The sequence below is a fragment of the Gorilla gorilla genome, chromosome 2 (genome assembly GCF_029281585.2).
Source record: "Gorilla gorilla gorilla isolate KB3781 chromosome 2, NHGRI_mGorGor1-v2.1_pri, whole genome shotgun sequence".
NCBI lineage: Eukaryota > Metazoa > Chordata > Mammalia > Primates > Hominidae > Gorilla > Gorilla gorilla.
In genome coordinates, this window is record NC_086017.1 from 68,236,440 (window position 1) to 68,256,407 (window position 19,968).

At 41.4% G+C, this 19,968-nt stretch overlaps 1 protein-coding gene across 14 annotated transcripts in view; it reads left to right on the forward strand.

Annotated features, from left to right (window-relative positions):
- The window catches only part of PXK (PX domain containing serine/threonine kinase like), a 92,914-nt gene that overhangs the window by 43,666 nt on the left and 29,280 nt on the right, over positions 1–19,968 (forward strand). For all 14 annotated transcript variants that reach the window (XR_008678496.2, XR_008678497.2, XM_031009262.3 and 11 more), the window contains exons 4-9: positions 5,883–6,069; positions 13,922–13,999; positions 14,487–14,560; positions 15,112–15,186; positions 18,339–18,443; positions 18,999–19,100. Coding sequence is in view for 12 of the 14 variants with exons in the window: in XM_031009262.3 (XP_030865122.2) it covers positions 5,883–6,069; positions 13,922–13,999; positions 14,487–14,560; positions 15,112–15,186; positions 18,339–18,443; positions 18,999–19,100 (621 nt within the window). In the remaining 2 variants the exon portion in view is untranslated. The remainder of the gene's footprint in view (positions 1–5,882; positions 6,070–13,921; positions 14,000–14,486; positions 14,561–15,111; positions 15,187–18,338; positions 18,444–18,998; positions 19,101–19,968) is intronic.

Here is a 19,968-nt window from a genome sequence, read left to right on the forward strand (position 1 = left end):
CTTTATTTATTTATTATTTATTTATTTATTTATTTATTTATTTTTGAGACAGAGTCTCACTCCATTACTCAGGCTGGAGTGCAGTGGTGCCATCGTGGCTCACTGCAACCTTTGCCTCCTGGGTTCCAGCGATTCTTGTGCCTCAGCCTCCTGAGGAGCTGAAATTACAGTCGTGTACCACCATGCCTGACTAGTTTTTGTATTTTTAGTAGAGATGGGGTTTTGCTATGTTGGTTAGGCTGGTATCTAACTCCTGACCCCAGGTAATCCACTTGCCTCGGTCTCCCAAAGTGCTGGGATTACAGGCATGAGCCACTGTGCCCGGCCTACCCTTGATTTAATTCATCATGTCCTTGAACCAAAAAATAAAGTGATTGGCTTGGATGTGCAATAGCTAAGTGATGTACTTTCTTCATATGTATGCATTTTATTCAGCTAAAAAAGAAACTGCTATTAGATAAAGCCTAACTGTATAAATGAGGCAAATGACGTGAAATTTGATTATCTTATTTGGAAATGAATTATGCTGTGATAGAAAATTTACTCTGTGTATGCTCTGACATATTTTCGTAATTATATTTGAGAAATTGGCAATTTAGAATTATCCGCCAACCTTTTCATCTTGTCCAGTATCAAGTTCAAGGTCTTCATTTGGCTGCATCATTGTTGTTTGAAAAATACAAAATGGAACAGTTAGGTTTGCCCAATTTAATGGTTTAAATTACATCCTTTTCTGAATTCAAGATGCCCTTCTCTTTAGACCTTACCCTCGATCGATACACATGCCACTGGACTGCTCTAATATAAGCACAAGTCTAGAATAGTACTACTCTTTGAAAGTGACTTTGCTCATTAAATTAAAATGCCGATCTCATCATGCTTTGCTTTTTATGTTTAAAAAATAAACTCACAGTCCCAGCTACTCGAGAGGCAGGCTGAGGTGGGAGGGTTACTTGTGCAACCAGGAGTTCAAGTACATAGTGAGACCCTATCTCTTTCTAAAAAAAAAAAAAAAGAAAAAGAAAAGACTAAAAGTTTTAAATAATGTGGAAAATGATAGTAGATTGAGTACCTGTATTTACTTTTTCTCCCTCCCGAAATCAGTCTAGAATAATAGTGGATTGTTTATATACACAAACACACTCTGAAGGACAAACAGAACAGGAGAAGAAAAAACCACAATAAAACACTTTAAGCTGAAAATCCAGTGGGTGAGAGCTAACTGATTAAGCAAATGTAGGAAGGCAGAATTCTGAGATGGGAAGCAGATAATCTCAATGGGTCTCAATTTATATCACAGAACCCCTGGAAGGTTCCAGCATTGGCAGTACCAGGTGCTGCCCCCAGAGTGGGGTGAAGGTCAAGGAGTTGCAAGTCTGTTTAAGAAGCAGTCAGATCCCCAAATCTCCCATGTCCGTACAACTTATGCCTGCCCTCCTCCCTCTAGCAAAAAACCATAAGTTTATTTTCTGGAGAGGGTCAGTCTTTAGGCTGGGGTATGCAGGCACATTTGAAAACATGTACGTACTATATATGAGGACCCCACTCCCTCCCTAGCTCCCTTCTTCCTCTCAACTCCCAGAATTCTGGCAGTCAGGTTTCAGACTTTTCAGGCAGGATATTAGAAGATTGTTTTAGAGGAATCTGTCCGGCCTAAGAGGAAAGAGCTAAAGGTTTGTCCAGTAAAACAGCTGCGTAGGGTCATCTGGTAAAATAAAGCCCACAGTAGATAAATCCCAGGGCACTCACCCAGAGGTTCCAGTCAACTTTTGGTGCTCCACTGTTGAATATGGGCTGATAACCAAGGGTCACCAGACTCCTACAGGACTCATTTTTGTTTCTTATTTAAATGTTTTCATTGGATTTGGACTTCATTTTTCTTCTTCTTTTTTTTTTTTTTTTTTTTTTTTTTTGGTGTGTGTGACGGAGTTTCGCTCTTGTTGCCCAGGCTGGAGTGCAATGGTGGGATCTCGGCTCACCGCAACCTCTGCCTCCCAGGTTCAAGCGATTCTCCTGCCTCAGCCTCCCGAGTAGCTGGGATTACAGGCATGCATCACCATGCTCAGCTAATTTTTTGTGTTTTTAGTAGAGATGGGGTTTCTCCTTTTTGGTCAGGCTAGTCTCAAACTCCCGACTTCAGGTGATTCGCCTGCCTCGGCCTCCCAAAGTGCTGGGATTACAGGCGTGAGCCACCGCGCCCAGCCGGACTTCATTTTTTTAAGGAGTATGTAGACATAACTAGTCTGATCAGATATTAGCTTATATATTTTGGTAGCCCTTTATTATTATTAGTAGTAGTAGTAGTATTTCAGACAGAGTTTTGCTCTGTTGCCCAGGCTGGAGGGCAGTGGTGCAATCTTGGCTCACTACAGCCTCCGCCTCCTGGGTTCAAGCAATTCTCCTGCCTCAGCCTCCTGAGTAGTTGGTATTACAGGCACCCACCACCTTGCATGCCTAATTTTTGTGTGTTTAGTAGAGACGGAGTTTCACCATGTTGCCCAGGCTGGTTTTGAACTCCTGACCTCAGGTGATCCACCCACCTCAGCCTCCCATAGTGCTGGAATTACAGGAGTGAGCCGCTGCTCACGGTAGCCCTTTATTTTTATACCTAAGAACTAGTTTACTTTTTCTCCATGTTCAATACTTAGCTTTGGTAAAAATTTGCCGTGTTCTTCCTCATCTGTTTCGGAAGCGTTAGAGTTTCACCTACTTGGTGTAAGTTGCTCTTTAATTGTCTTCCTGTGGATATGTTTTGTAGGACTCTGCTTTTTCTAAATTTCACTGCTCACATCCCACAACATTATCTTCCCATAATTCTGGCAAAAAGGAGACCTGGGATACCTCTGAAGTGTGGCCCTTAAATCCCAGTTCCTGTTCATACCTGACTCCCACCAAGAAAGCTTTTTAACACGAAAGTGACCAAAACAAATAGGAAAAAAAGGAACCATCAGGAAGCACAAGGTATGCAGTGAGAAGAATGCTTTAGACTCTTGAGGAAGATTATCTTTTGTCTTCTCAGAGAGATAAGAAATGGTATTACATTCAGAGTGCTATTAAGGAAGAAAAAGAATAGAAAAGAGTACTTACAAATAAAAAGTAACAGTAGACAACTATTTAGAAGGGCTAAAAGATAAAGGAAATACTCTTTAAAAAAAGAAAAGCGAAATACAAAAATTAGTCGGGCATGGTGGTGCACATCTGTAGTCCCAGCTACAGGTGTGTACCAGTTGTAGAGGCTGAGGTGACAGGATTGCTTGAGCTCAGGAGGTCGAGGCTACAGTGAGCGGTGATCATGCCACTGCACTCCAGCCTGGGTGACAGGGTGAGAACCTGTCTCAAAAACAAAACAAAACAAAACAAAAAGAGCAGAAAATTAAAAAGATAAAATTACAGGAGCAGTCCAGGAAGTCCAACATTGAAAAAATAGGAGTTTCAGTAAAAGAAAGCAGAAGGCATGGAGGGGAAGAAATAATGACCTAACAATACGATAAAATGCCAAAGAACTTAAGGAGATTAGTTTTTAGTTTGAAAGGACTGAGTGCTCACCATGAGGGATGAAAACAGACACATGAAAGTCACAAACTGAGGTCATAGAGAAGATCCTGAAAGCTTATGGGAAAACAACAACAAAAAATGGATCAAGAATCATTATGATTAGCTGTGTGTGGTGGCGTGCACCTGTAGTCCCAGCTGCTTGTGAGGCTGGGGTGACAGGATCTCTTGAGCTCAGGAATTTGAGGCGACAGTGGGCTATGATCACGCCACCACACTCCAGCCTGAGTGACAAAGCAAGACCCCATGTCTTAAAAAAAAAAAAAAGGCATCAATATGCTTGAACCTTTAACAGCAGCACTATAAACTAGAAGACAACCAAATATTTATTTAAAATTCTGAAGAAAGGCCGGGTGCAGTGGCTCACGCCTGTAATCCCAATACTTTGAGAGGCCAAGGCAGGCAGATCACTTGATGTCAGGAGTTTGAGACCAGCCTGGCCAACAGGGTAAAACCCCATCTATACTAAAAATACAAAAATTAGCCAGGTGCAGTGGCACATGCCTGTAATCCCAGCTGCTTGGAGGCTGAGGCAGGAGAACTGCTTGAACCCGGGAGGCGGAGTTTGCTGCACTCCAGCCTGGGTGACAGAGGGAGACTCTGTCTCAAAGTAAGTAAGTAAATAAAGAAATAAAAATAAAATTCTGAAGAAAATGTATTCCCAACTTAAAATTCCACATCAACACTAGCTATAAATCAAGTATAAGGGGAGGATAAAGACATCCTTATATATGCAAGGTTTCAAAAAATGTATCTCTTGCTCTCCTTTTTAACGCCAACAGAGGGCCAGGCGCGGTGGCTCACGCCTGTAATCCCAGCACTTTGGGAGGCCGAGGTGGGTGGATCACGAGGTCAGGAGATCGAGACCATCCTGGTTAACACGGTGAAATCCCGTCTCTACTAAAAATACAAAAAAATTAGCTGGGCGTTGTGGCTGGTGCCTGTAGTCCCAGCTACTTGGGAGGCTGAGGCAGGAGAATGGCGTGAACCCAGGAGACAGAGTTTGCAGTGAGCTGAGATCGCGCCACTGCACTCCAGCCTAGGCGATAGTGCGAGACTCCGTCTCGAAAAAAAAAAAAAAAAAAGCCAACAGAGGTTACACTCTACCAAAAACAAGGGAATTATGTACAAAAAAGGAACGTAGGGGATACAAAATGGGGTTTAGTATGACAAAAGCAAAAACATCTCTAGGATAAGGATGAAAGGAGGTCCCAGGATGCCAGCTTTGCAGCAGTGTAGGGACCGCCAGTCCTGCTTGGAGTAGGTTGTTGGACTCTGGAAGGTACCCTTCAAAAGATAAAACTGACGCAGCTGTGTATCTGAATGTGTTGAGAGAAGGCTTGGATGGAGACTTTCAAGTTGAATAGAAAACCGCAAAAAAAAAAAAAAAAGACTACAAGTTGCTGTAAAGGAAAAGTAAGCATGGCTCTAGCTCAGTTGTGAATATTATTTACTTAAGGTAAATGTGAATATTGTACCAAATAAAATTATAATATAATGATGTCAGGAGGATTAGGGACAGGATGTGTGTGAGATGAGGTTAGGATTGTGAAAGAGAACTTAATCCTCATCTTCCATAATGGGAAATCTACAGATAATGCCTAAAAATGAAAAATCAAGCCATGACAGTATGAGCATTCCCCATTGTCTAAAGATCAGCTGAGAGACTCGAACGTGGCTGTCTTAGGGGAGCAGAGAATGGCTATGTCACCTGGTAGCAGGGGTAAGGGGTGTCATGGGACTGCCAGTAATAATTTAAGAAAGTGAGTTACTCTTGAAATTATGTTTTTATGTAACTTTAGTAAAAATAAAAGCACATTAAAAAAATAAAGTTTTAAAATTACTATGCCTGGCCAGGTGTGGTGGCTCATACCTGTAATCCCAGCACTTTGGGAGGCCGAAGCTGGTGGATCACTTGAGGTCAGGAGTTTGAGATCAGCCTGGCCAAGACGGTAAAACCCTGTCTCTCCTAACAATACAAAAATTAGCTGGGCATGATGTCACATGCCTGTAGTCCCAGCTACTCAGGAGGCTGAGGCAGGAGAATCTCTTGAAGTCAGGAGGTGGAGGTTTCAGTGAGCCAAAATCATACCACTGCACTCCAGCCTGGGTGACATAGTAAACTCCATCTCAAAAATAAAATAAAATATGCTTAATACAGTATTTTATCAATTCTAAATGCAGTTTTTCACAATTTTTATATCACTGACATTAGGATGCATCTAAAATCTGCATTGTCTTAGGTTTAATGAAATATGATAGGTCAAGATTTTTGTATTGATTCTTATTTGTGGATGATATGAGTGTAACTTTTTTTTTTTTTTTTAAAGATTGCAGGCCTAAGTCTACCTCTTCCTCCCAAAAAATTGATTGGTAACATGGATCGTGAATTCATAGCTGAAAGGCAGAAAGGTCTTCAGAACTATCTCAACGTGATCACAACAAATCATATCTTGTCTAATTGTGAGCTGGTTAAGAAGTTTTTAGATCCAAACAACTATTCCGCAAACTACACTGGTAAGTGAAGGAATCTGTGAACTATAGTCACATGGCTAAAGAGGCACTGTCCCTTGCTGGAGATAACGTATGTGGGAGAAATGTTTTCTCAAAATGGGGATGTGTATACATTTGTTATAGCATATTATGAATTTACTAAGATTTTCTTGATTGTAGTTTACTGTAGATATATAAGAAGAAAATAATTTACTTCCAAAATATTTTAAAGTCTGCACAGAAAAATATGGAAGAGAAATTATTGTATGTATACTTATACTCTTGCCTTTATTGTCTTCCCTGACAGAACAGAGAGTAAGTAATCTACAATAGGCCAGACGCGGTGGCTCATGCCTATAATCCCAGCACTTTGGGAGGCCAAGGCGGGTGGATCACCTGAGGTCAGGAGTTTGAGTCCAGCCTGGCCAACATGGTGAAACCCTGTCTCTACTAAAAATACAAAAATTAGCCAGGCATAGTGGCACATGCCTGTAATCCTAGCTACTCGGGAGGCCGAGGCAGGAGAATCGCTTGAACCTGGGAGGTGGAGGTTGCAGTGAGCCGAGATAGCGCCACTGCACTCTAGCCTAGGCAACAGAGCAAGACTCTGTCTTAAAATAATAATAATAATAATTAATCCACAATAACGCATACAGTAATTTTTATATTACTTTTGACCTCTAATCAACACCTTATACATACAATAATCTTAATCTGATTTGTATTTGGCTCTGTTTTTGTATTTACGATATGTTGTGTGTTCTGTTTTTTCTGGGAATTTACTTTAAACACAGCAGTGATTCAGAAGGGTCCTCTCTGTGTCTTCCTATTTGCTCCCTGAGACCCACTCAGTGCAAAGCATAGGAGGTCATTCTCTTCCAAATCTTTCCTGGATCAGGGCAGCTGCCAAGGTACTGTGGTTGAAAGGGCTTCTCTTCCAGTACCGATTACACTCAAAGCTGGCATCAATAACCTAAGCCTGATGTCAGCAGAATGAGAAACTAAATATTTAATACATTCTGGTGTCACTTTGAAAAGAACAGTAGAAACCATTGTTTCACCTGATTTGTTAAAGAGAAACCATGCTTTAGAGACTTTCTAAGTGGAACTATGGATATTGTTACTTTACTTGCTAAGACAATACACCATATCAGATAATTGAGTCCTTAAAACATTGCTTTTGAAGTAATTAGAGACAGGCATTTTTATTCCTATTTTATTCCTTTTATTTATTTATTCATACCCATTCATTCACCAAAATATTCCTATTTCAGAGAGGGGAAACAGATGTCTACTTGGCAGGCACCAAGTTTTTCTCCACAGTAGAATCACCTGGGGAGCATTAAAAAAATTTCTCATGCCCAGGCTGCGTGCATGCTGATTAAATCGGAGTCTTGTGGGTGGAGCTTGTAGTCTATAAAGCTTCCCAGGTGATTCCAATATGGAGCCAAGTTTGAAAACCACAGCCCTTGAGGCTTGTGTGGTTCTCTGACCAGCAGCATTGGCATCACTGGGAGCTTGTTGAAGGTGCAGAATTCAGTCCTCATCCCAGACTTCCTGAATCAGGATCTGATTTTAACAAGGTCCCCAGGTGATTTGCACACACATTAAAGTGTGAGAAGCCTCGCGCTAGGATGTACCTGCCATTTCCTAACCGAAGTGCTCTACAGGGCTAAGGAAAATGCCTTTCTAGAGTGTAACCAAGAGAAGGAAAGTTTATTTCAAACTCACACTTACTGTAAGTTACCAAATGGAGCATTGAGTTGTTACAAGGATTCCATTCCTGCCTTCACTTGTTTTTTTGTTCATGGAAGAGAAAAGATAGCACAGATAGGACTGGGGCTCTAGGGACAGCTTGAATTCTGTCAAAGTAGCATCTTTTGTGGCTTTCATTTCTCAGTGTTTCACCTTGATTGTTCCCAAAATTGTCAGACAGCAGGCCATCTGGACTGACTTGTCAAATCAGCCCTAACCCAGGCCCACTCGGTGGTTTATCTCCCTCATTCCCTGCGAGTGCCTGCTAATGTTCTCCTGAGGGCAAGCATCAAGGTGTAGTGCACGTGTAATGATGCCATTTATTCAACAAATGTGATGTGTGCTGGGTGTTGGGATGCAGGCACAAATAAATGTGTTCCTTGCTCTCAGGGAGCTGGCACCAGAAGTACATTGAGTCCCATGGGGTCAGAGCTAAAAGGGATCTTAGAGCAGATGTATCATGTCTAACCCTCTCTTTTCATGAATGAGTTCACCTAAGGCCCCCAGAGAGGGAGGGCCCTAGCCAGGATTGCACATTTGTGTGACTTTAGTCTGGTCTGAGTGTTTAAGTTAAAATGCTTTGTAGCTCCTAGAAGGTTGTCTATTCTGACAGTTGTCGGTTCTCTGCGTTTTTCTGTACCTGCCCCACATGCTGTTGTTGTCTTTGATCTCCACTCCCCCTCCCCACCCCCAGGCCTCCAGCATGGTAGAGAGTCAGGAGTCCAAAGCAGATGTGGGCAGGGGTATAAAAAGACCACCAGAAACTCCTGCCGGAACCTGTGCTGGCTGCTATTCAGAGGGCACAATCCCGGAATTAAACAATAGGTGATGGATGCTGTTCTCAGAGAGATGTTGATTTATTTCCCCCTTTGAATGAAATTTCGGAGTTTGTCTAGCCTCAAGGCTGACATACCAGCCACCTCAGGAAAAGGAAGCATAGGCTGCCACCTCCATGCCAGCTTGACAGGACCATTCCTGAGATTCACAGCATGGCCCACGGAACATACCCTGCACGCCTCTCACCTTGTGGCACTTCTCTAAGCAGGGCTGCTTTCCCTGTTTGTTTTTTGAGCAAGGGTCTCACTCTGTTGCCCAGGCTGGAACGCAGTGGCACTATCCCAGCTCTGTGCAGCCGTAACCTTCTGGTTTCAAGTGATCCTTGCGCCCCAGCCTCCTGAGTAGCTGGGATTACAGGTGCACACCACCATGCCCAGCTAATTTTTTAATTGTTTGTAGAGAGGGGGTTTCACTATGTTGACTAGGCTGGTCTCAAACTCTTGAGCTCAAATGATCTGCCCACCTCAGCCTCCCGAAGTGCTGGGATTACAGGCATGAGCCACTGTGCCTGGCCCACTTTTCCCTTTTAATGTGGATAATGTCTCCACCTCTTCTCATTTTCCACATGGTCTGCAGTCACCACCCAGCTTCATTTCAGCAGGATTTGAGTTCTGTGTTCAAGTGGTGGCCAGAATCAGCAGAGCACTTTTCCTGGTCCTTGCTCTGGTGGAGGGTGAGGGTGTCTTGTTGGAGGGGGACTGTGATGGCATTCTGCTCCCAGGGGATGGCTAACCAGGAGCTCTCAGGACATTGGCAGCTTCCTTCTCTCTTCCCTGGGTCCCCAGCCTGGGACTGCTGAGCCTTTCTTTTCCAGGTTTTCTCCAGAAGAGCCAATCCTCAGAAAGGAAATGTAGACCCTTGGTCTTCTGTGAGGGAGTTGTGAGGTGTTCATTTGAATTAGAAAGTCTAATTGAGGGCCAGCTGTTGTGCAGGGAAAACAGGTATCTCCTGGTCCTGAGAAGTTTGTGTTGAGAATCTATCTCACACATATATCCCCCTTACTTTTTTTTTTTTTTTTTTGAGACAGAATCTCACTCTGTTGGCCAGGCTGGAGTGCTGTAGCGTGATCTTGGCTCACTGCAACCTCAGCCCCCCGGTTCAAGTGATTCTCCTGCCTCAGCCTCCCAAGTAGCTGGGATTACAAGCACCTGCCACCACGCCAAGCTGATTTTTTTGTATTTTTAGTAGAGATGGGGTTTCACGATGTTGGCCAGGATGGTCTTGAACTCCTGACCTTGTGATACGCCCACCTCGGCCTCCCAAAGCGCTGGGATTACAGCATGAGCCACTGCACCTGGCCTACAATATTCATCTTTTTAACAAGGTACTTCTATCATTTAAAAGCCTCACTGCACTGTAGCCATCTTCCTGCCTCAGTCCTTATACCCTCTTGGAGTAAGGGGGTTTTAATGTCCATGCAAAAGTCATTTGAACCAGATATCAAGAGGCCTGTATCATGGTCCCAGCTTTGTCATTAGCAGCATTTCCTCTCAGTGGGCCCACATCCTGACCTATAAAACAAGAGGCTGGGGAGGGGGAATAGAGCAGGGAGTGCTGAAGTTCCCCTTTTAGGCCTAAAGCCCCAGGAATCCCTTGAAAAGGTAGGACAGTAGTGGACTCCGGGATATAAAAAGGGAGAGAGTGGGGAAAGAGGACTATATTTAGAACAACAGCAGGGTATTTGTTGAGGTTGCAGGCCTTTCTGCAGTGCAACCTGCTGTAGTGGACTAGGGGTCTGGACCCTAGCTCCAGTCCTAGAGGAGTCAGTGTTTGTTCCCTGAAGTCATTCCATGGGGCTGCGATCGAGGAATTCAATGACTGCTCGCACTGGGGGCGCCTGGTACAACTGAGCTCTGTGGGAAGCACAGGATGGACTTGAAGGCTGTGCTCTCCATTTCCTGTCTCCAGCTTGTTTATCAGCACTTTCTGAGCATGCAGTTTTTCCACATGTGTCAGTCAGTTCCTGTGTCAGAACTAGAGGGCAGATGCCTTCCTTCTCATGGATTTCATGTTCTAATGGGAGAGAGTTTCCACATCTGCTGAACACAATTGAACCCTTGGTTCCTGCTTCATCAGATACTTATTGAGCATCTACTGTGTGCCAGGTGCTATGTATGCAGCCAGGAGGAAAGAATAATTCCCCCACTTCCTACTCCATGACAGTTACACAGGGAGATTGACAGGTGATGGCTGTGGCAGAGTAAATGTTAGGGCGCACCTTGGGGAAGTGGGTGGGGGCATGGATGATCCACACCTAAAGTTGAAGGAAGGCTTCCCAGAAGAGTTCATGCCTACACGGAGATCTGAGGGGTAAGTAGAAGGTAGCCAGGCCGAGAGGCAGTGGCCAGTGCTCTGGGCAGAGCAGCTTGAGAAGATATATCCTGGCTTTACCCTTCCAGCCAGAGCATACAGTCTAGGTGGAAGAGAGTAGCCCTAATAGAGGACATTCACAGGTAATCCCATAAGAGAGGGACACACAGAGCACTGGGAGTGTGCAGAGGAGAGAAAGAAGGAGAGAGGGAGAGAGTCCTGGCTAATGGAGCAGAACATCTGGGCTGAGTCTGGGCCAGATGGAAAATGCTGAGGGAGTGGGGGCAGGCCAGTCTTTAGGGGCCATGGTAGGCAAATCTCAGAGTGCAGAGAGACCCCATACACTGTGGGAGATAAAGCCAGAAAGGTAGGTTAAAGCCAGAGGTTGGTTGAATACTCGGTTTATGTTTGGTCTTGATTTGGGCAAGGAAGTGGGGAACCAGTAAAGGCTTCTAAGCAAAGGAGTAGATGTTTAGGACTGAAATGTGTTGCCCGAGTCTGGGGAAGGAGGGGGTTATTATTTGGCACATGATAGTCATGCAGTTTATTTGACAGTAAATCACAGTTCAGTGGGAAGAAATTATCCTTTCTCCAATTCCCTGACCCTAAGTGAAAAAAGCTATTTCACAGTCCTCAGTTTATCAGTGAGAAATCCAGGATGTTCCATCTGTTCACAGCTATTTCCCCTATTCCTAAAACAATGTATGGCACATAGTAGCATACAGTAGATATTGCTGAATAATGATTTTGTAGGGAATTCCGTGTCACTGTCGGTCTTTTAGAATGACACTGTACACATTAGAGAATTATTTTTCATGCTCCTTCTCAAAGTTGATATGAATGATTTTCACTTAATTTCCTTTTAAGTTTCTTTATGTTCGAGTTACTTTGGAAATACTAAAAACACTTTATATTAACATGAATTATAGAAGAGGTACAAAGTTCCCAGTGTTGATAATGAAAGTCTGTGTGTTTCTGCTGCACCCAGATCTTCCAGATGGTTTGTCACACTCTGGGGTAGTTAGAACAAATGTGAATGGAGCCAGTTTTGTATTTGGTCATCACATCACATGTTTTCTTCTGAGTAGATGCCAGTGACACTTTACATATTGAGTCAGTAAACAAATAGCTAGTAAATTGTTTTCTTCTCTGATCTCTTAACTCAAAATGTACTATAAAATATATCCAAATGATATTGTTTGCCAAGCTCTTGACATGTGAATTCTAAACAAGGTCATTTTGACATATGGAGAGCATTTCTACTGAATCCCTCATGCCTCACCAGTCTGCCTGGAATGTAATTAATGCTAGGCAGAACTGAAATTCCACAGTGCATTTGGAGGATTGCTGTTTGCTTTCAGGGATCTGGAATGGCTTCATTTACTCACTGCAATGAGGGGAAATGGCAAATTACAGATGTTGCTTTTTACAGGAAATGTAAAAGCACAGCTATTTTCATAATTTCTTAATGCAGAGAACTTTAAAGAACTTCCTTTCTCATTGTCTTCTTAAAAGGGGGAAACATTTTCATGATAAATGAACACAAAAAGGATGGATTTTTTTCCCCCAGTAAACAGGCACTTGGAGACTTTCCACAATAGAACCATGTTGTTGCTGTACACTGGCTTTTATTTCTAGTATATATTTAAGGCTAATCACTTTTTTGTTGATGAAAGCTATAATTCCAGATGGGATAAATAGTACTTGGAGCAACATTAAATACTGTTTCCAGCTGACTTTAGAACATGTTTTGAGTTTTGGGCTTGGGTTGTGGTCTGGTGCATATATTGAATTCTTGGCTTAGACCAGCTAGATTACATATTTTAGATTTTCCAGTTTTGAAAAATATACATTTTCACATTATTAATAATTTTTAAAATAAACTTTACATTTTAGAATAATTTTAGATTTACATAGAAATTGCAGTGGGCTGGGTGCAGTGGTTCATGGTTGTATTCCCAGCACTTTGGGAGGTCGAGATGGGTGGATCTCTTGAGCCAAGAGTTTGAGACCAGCCTGGGTGGAGATGGCAAATACCTTGTCACTAAAAACAAAAAAAACAACAACAACAAAAAAAAACCACACACACCAGAAATTAGCCAGGCGTTGGGCAGGTGCAGTGGCTCCTGCCTGTAGTCTCAGCACTTTGGGAGGCCGAGGTGGGCGGATCACCTGAGGTCAGGAGCTCGAGACCAGCCTGAACAACATGGAGAAACCCCGTTTCTACTAAAAATACAAAATTAGCCAGGCATGGTGGCTCATGCCTGTAATCCTAACTACTCAGGAGGCTGAGGCAGGAGAATTGCTTGAACCCAGGAGGTGGAGGTTGTGGTGAGCCGAGATTGCACCATTGCACTCCAACCTGGGTAACAAGAGTGAAACTCCATCTCAAAAAAAACAAAAAACAAAAAAAAACAATTTAGCCAGGCGTGATGGCCCATGCTTGTAGTCCCAGCTATTCGGGAGGCTGAGGTGGGAGGATCACTTGAGCCCAGGAGGTTGAGGTTGCAGTGAGCCGTGATTGTGCCACTGAGTTCCAGCCTGGGCAACAGAGTGAGACCCTATCTCAAAAAACAAAAAACAAAACTAAACAAAAGAAGTTGCAATGATAGTACAGAAAATTGCCATATACTTCTCACCCAGTTTCTCCTAATGTTAATATTTTATATAACCATGGCACATTTATCAAAACTAGAAGTGAATATTAGCAATGTTACTATTAACTATGGGCTTTATTGAGATTTTTACCAGTTTTTCTGCTAGTGTACTTTTTCTATTCCAGGGTCCAATCTAAAATCCCACATTGCATTTAGTTTGTGTGTATTTCCTTTCCTTATTATTATTATTATTTTTGGTAATTAAGTTTTTTAAAAAGGTCATAGACTATAAGGATTTCATTTACAAGAATAATATCTTCAGCATATGGCCCTTTCCTGATACGTCTGACTAATGGGTTTCTAAAATGTCTTTGCAGAGATTGCCTTACAACAGGTTTCCATGTTCTTCCGATCAGAACCAAAGTGGGAGGTGGTGGAACCTTTGAAAGACATAGGTGAGACATTGGCACGCTCATTCTGTTAAAAAGACAGATCACAGAACTGGATCCTTAGTCATGCTTTCTGATACGTATCCCAGGAACATGCTTAAATGCAGGTGACTTCTTTTTCTTTTTGCATATCAACTGCTTGAGGATACAGCTGTTAACTTTTAATACTTAATGAACCTTGGTTAAAGCCCCATCAAAGCATTTGGATGGTAATAACTTTCAGAAACACCATTCCTTCTTCATCTATCTTTTTCACTAAATCTAAACTGAAGTGCTATTTTCCTGCCTTTTCCATGAATAATTTCTTCATTTACTGTTTCTTTTTAAGTATAGCCTTTACTATGCCAACGTTATCAAATGGTTCTTTTACTTGTGCCTATGTAGCTGCGAATGATATTGCCAAACTTAATTTTTCTTGATTACCTAGTCAGTGAAACATATCAGTTGTTGCAAAAATTGTGCAGCTCTAAGCACATTTTTGCTTTTATGGCAGGTTGGAGAATAAGGAAGAAATATTTCTTGATGAAGATTAAAAATCAGCCAAAGGAACGGCTAGTGTTAAGCTGGGTAAGCTAGCTTTTTGCTTTGGTCTCCTTCAGTGACTTTAGATGGGTTAATGAAAGCAGATCTGACAAGAGAATTACAAAATTGTACTGTGCTCTTAAGTGATGATGTAAAGGCTTCCTTGGTCCATGTCAAAGAAAAGTCATTTTGAGTCATTTTCCTGTGTATTTGGTTATATAAATGCAATTATATTTGGTCAACTAGTAAACATTTGGAAAGAAACAAGAACAGCTTAAAATAACTCTCTGGAATCTCTTTAGGGTTTATAGTTTTGGAGTTTACTTCCCCCCAAAAAAATACTTGGGCATTACTTTATCTCTTTGACTTTGAGAGTTTTAGTGATAGATTTGGTTAATGGAATTAGATAAGATTACAGTTAAGTCTGGTATTTTTACACACTGCTTCTCCAGAAAGGTCCTGAGGCAGCCAGACTTAGTGTTGTTTTCGTCTTTGGTTTCCAGTCATATTTTGGATAATAAAATTAAAGGGAAAGACAAGGAATTTTTCTTTTGGTGACCAAAACAGTACCCTGATATTCCCTTCCGTGTTTTCAGGCTGACCTTGGCCCGGACAAGTATTTGTCAGATAAAGATTTTCAGTGTCTAATCAAACTTCTGCCTTCTTGTTTGGTGAGTATACGTCTTTCTTTTATTCTCAGTGCTGATGATAGAGTCACAGTATTTTTTCTGGGTGAACATGGACAGAAAAGCTGGAAAAGAGAATGGGGAGATACAGTGGATTTCAGGTCAGACTGAAATTGTGTAGGGCTAATCTCTTAGATCATAGGCTATTTGAAATGGCATTCATGACATCTGCACAACCCATGAAACATAGTAATTTAAATACAGACTTTGAATTTTAAACAAAGATGAGAGTAGGGAAGCAGCCACTTCTCCCAGCCTCTTGTTTTTGGTGAAGGTATTTATCTCAGTGGAACTGAAAGATACTCTTTCCAGCCTGAGAAAACAGAACTAATGAGGATTTAGATAAGCTGGGTGAAGAAAAGGCAAAATAGCCATTTTACTATCTGAGTTACTACCTTCACAGGCTAACCAGATGACCTTTAGGAATACATGATATTATTTATGCTACTACACAGCTCTAATCCAGGGCCTTCAGTGCAAAGAACCACATTGATATATTTCAAAATATGTGCAGAATGTCTTCAGCAAAGACTAATCTGACCAGGAAATTGAGTTAACATTGACATTCTTTATCTTGTCTGCATGAAGATGTAGTTCCCTGGAACGAATCACTAGCAAACTGAACACAATTACACTGACTCGTGCACTTGGTTTGGCAAGTTTGTTTTTGGCCATATAGTGTCTTGTCAAGCTAGCAAAACCAAGCTATTAATGAGGTGCAATGTGAGGCCAAAAAGACGCTTTAGTCTTAGAGCTTGATTGGTTGTGTGACATAGGCTGTCAGGACCTAGTTCTAAATTTCTTTTTTTTTTTTCAAGGTGGAGTCTCTCTTTGTCACCCAGGCTGGAATGCAGTGGTGCGATCTCGGCTCACTGCAACCTCCACCTCCTGGGTTCAGGCGATTCTCCTGCCTCAGCCTCCCAAGTAGCTGGGATTACAGGTGCATGCCACCACACCCGGCTAATTTTTGTATTTTTAGTAGAGATGGGGTTTCACCATGTTGGCCAGGCTGGTCTTGAACTCCTGACCTCATGATCCGCCTGCCTCGACTTCCCAAAGTGCTGGGATGACAGGTGTGAGCCACCGCACCCGGCCCTAAATTTCTTTTAATAGAAGTGCTTCTTTAAAAAAAGAAGCACATAAAAATGGTGCATATTAATTGTAGCAAAGTCAGAAGGCGGATAAGCAAAAATAAGAAAATAAGCCGAGCGTGGTGGCTCATGCCTGTTGTAATCCCAGCACTTTGGGAGGCTGAGGCGGACGGATCACAAGGTCAGGAGATTGAAACCATCCTGGCTAACATGGTGAAACCCTGTTTCTACTAAAAATAGAAAAAATTAGCCGGACGTGGTGGTGGGCACCTGTGGTCCCGGCTACTAGGAAGGCTGAGGCAGGAGAATGGCGTGAACCCGGGAGGCGGAGCTTGCAGTAAGCCGAGATCGTGCCACTGCACTCCAGCCTGGGCAACAGAGCAGACTCCGTCTCAAAAAAAAAGAAAAGAAAAGAAAAGAAAACTCACCAGTAATCCCAATCAACCAGAAGTATGAACCAAAATGTTCAGTTGTTACTTTTTAAGAATTTTTATGATAAAAAAGTAAATTATATATGTAGTGCTTTAAAACCTGATTTTTTTTTCATTAATGGTGTACCATGAGCATCTTTAGTTGTTAGTAAATATAGCATCATTATTATGGGCTGTATAGAATTATCATTGGCTATACCTTAGTTTACTCAATATTCTATTGACATTTAGATCACCTCCAGCTTTTTGCTCTTATTTTTTAAAAAAGAAAAAAGCCATAGTGAACAATTTTTGCTAAACATTATACCCATACTTAATTTCTTAAGGTAAATACCTACAATTAATAACCAATGTGTAAGGAGATATTGTGACACTACATATTCTGTTCTTTATCAAGCCCACTAGCATTTTAACATTTAATGTGATTTTCTAACTCTATTATTCCTTCCATATTTACTTATTAGTTGGCATTCTACTCTAAAGAGCTTCTCTTCTCCCTTTTTAAAAAATTTATATTAGTATGTACTCAAGGATTTTTATTCTACCCATTGTGTTTCTTTTTGGGGTGTTGAAAATGTTCTATAATTAGATTGTATGATGGTTGAATAACTGAATATACTGAAAATCATTGACTTGTACAGTTTAAATGTGTGAATAGTAATGGCATGTGAATTATATCTCAACGAAGCTGTTAAAAAGTCAGCAGCAACCATTTTGATGTGATGATCAGGAGAACTTCATGATCAATTACTCTATTTTCCTGGGTACACCTTTCCACCCCCCAACCTGCTGCATGCCAGCCTCCAAAATCCCTGCATAGCTCAGCTCCCATGGGTTTAAATTTTCATGATACTCCTTTGAGCTAGTGAACATTGTAATACCTGTCTGGACCCAGTTTGTTTCATGTAACCAGAATTCCAGGGAAAAACAGCACTTTCCTTTCACTCATTAAATAATTTGTCTTTTCTCCACCCCAGTTGCTTAATGTCAGTTTCTCCATCTGAGGAGGACACTGTGAATCTTTATGTTGCAGAATTCTATAGAAGGGTAGGAAGATTCATGCCAGCTACTGTGGAAAGGGCTGAGATTCCAGAAGATGCTACTTTTGCCTGTTTTCTGGCTAGTATGCTTCTTGGCTTGGCACCCAAACAGCAGTGTGGAATGTTAGGCAAAGCTGTGAGCAAAGACACATTGATCCTGGTCTCCATTTGGCTGTTCTGAGATTTGGCTGTATTCTTTACTGACTTACAGAGACAGGATATTAACACTATTATCCTCAAAACTCAGACATTTTATCTCTTCCACCACACTTTTACCTGAGCTATGAGAGTGCACACACCAAAGAGGACCCCTTCACTTGTGGAGTTTACCACATCCATTATCTGTCTCCTGTTTTCCTTTGTTCCTACAGTTTATGTCCCTTCCTCCATCTGAAGAAGGAGGAACTAGCTGGTAACTGAATAACTTGAAAATGCCATGTGTTCAGGGAATATCACTACATTCGTATGCAATTAAACCACCACAGTGCTACTTGACTCTGCATAACCAGATCCTGTATTTAAAAGGACCTAGATCCTGACACAAATCAATGTGAATTTCTTTTTTGTTTTGACAGCACCCTTACATCTATCGGGTTACCTTTGCCACAGCTAATGAATCTTCAGCGTTGCTAATTAGGATGTTTAACGAAAAGGGAACGTTGAAGGATCTGATCTACAAGGTACCTGTGCAAGTTCATGGTCATAAGGAATTCTCAAGTTCCTTTAGAACCTGTTATTGATACTTAGTCTCTAAGACTCCAGAGGCTAGGCCCTGAGGATTTGATGTTAGTTTTGATTTTATTTGGAATTTATTTTTATTCATGCAATAAAAACTCTACTTAGTTTGGTTAAAGAGCATTCCTTTTCCCATGTGAGGAAAGGTTGAACATTTAATAATTATGTCCATTACATTGCAAGCTGTTCTCTTAGGTCAGTTTTTAAGTTTGTGTTTTGCGCTTAACAAAGCAGTACTGAAGAATTCGAACAATATGCAAGACTTTGGGGTCTGCTAAGGGCAAGACCAGGCACATCTTCATTGGGCTAGAGAAGGGATGGAACCTGGGTCAGCCTCTTTCTATCAACAATGCAGACTGTTGTATTTTAAAAACTCACATCTTACAGCTGGCCATCTCTGGCGCCCCTAGCCTCTGTAGAATCCTGCCTGGTCAGGGAGTCTGTGTGCAGATATTGGCTCCTCTGCTGCTTTCTTACGTGTTCTTTGTTCTTTTCCAAAGGCAAAACCAAAAGACCCATTTCTAAAGAAGTACTGCAACCCTAAGAAGATTCAGGGCCTGGAACTCCAGCAAATAAAAACATATGGACGGCAAATATTAGAGGTAAGAGGTACTTTTGTTTAAGTTGCTTTCAAATTTCATCCAAAATTGCATTATTCACCTGGAAAAGTTCTTAAGTAATATCCAAAATCACTTAAGTTGTCTGATTACTTATAAACTGATTGCATTGTCATATTTTGCCTCAAAAAGTAAATATTTGAGACTAAGCCAACAGTCACTTAGGTCTACAAAATTCTTAAAGCTTTAGCTATTGCAATTTAGTGTCTGAGTTTTAAGAACTTTACTGTGTGGATACCAACTTTTATATTATCTTTGGTTGCTCTTTATCCCCGTGCCAAGGTTTTTGATTTTGTTATGTCATATGCATAGCCATATGGCTCCCTTACAGAAGTATAACCAACAGTGAGAAGCCTTTCCAACATCACCCTCTAGATCAGGATTCTCCAAGCTTCTGGGATTATGCAACCTTATCAGTAATAACCAATTTAATATCCCAATGTTATGTCTATTTAACTGTAAATTATATGCGTGTACTATGCACATACATATATGTGTATGTGTGTATATATATTATATTTGTTTGGATGGAGACAGCATACTAGTAATATATTTTGTATATTATAAGTTAAAAAATAATATTTTTAAAAAACAACAACTAGGAAGAGAAGTTGTAATATTTTCTTCTAGTCCTTAGTGAATTGCTCTGAGCACCCCACTAGCCTATCACTGCTCTAGTTCACCAGGACATTGCAGGGCTATATCTAAGCATCTCTCTTACTGGGTAAGCCACTGATTATTTATATGGCAGCCGAAATATTTACTGCTTTTTCTGGGATCCTGTTGTGTGTTCCTATTAATAAACAGCTAAATATATTTGGAGGAGAGACTGAACTAGAGATGTTTTCTAGTT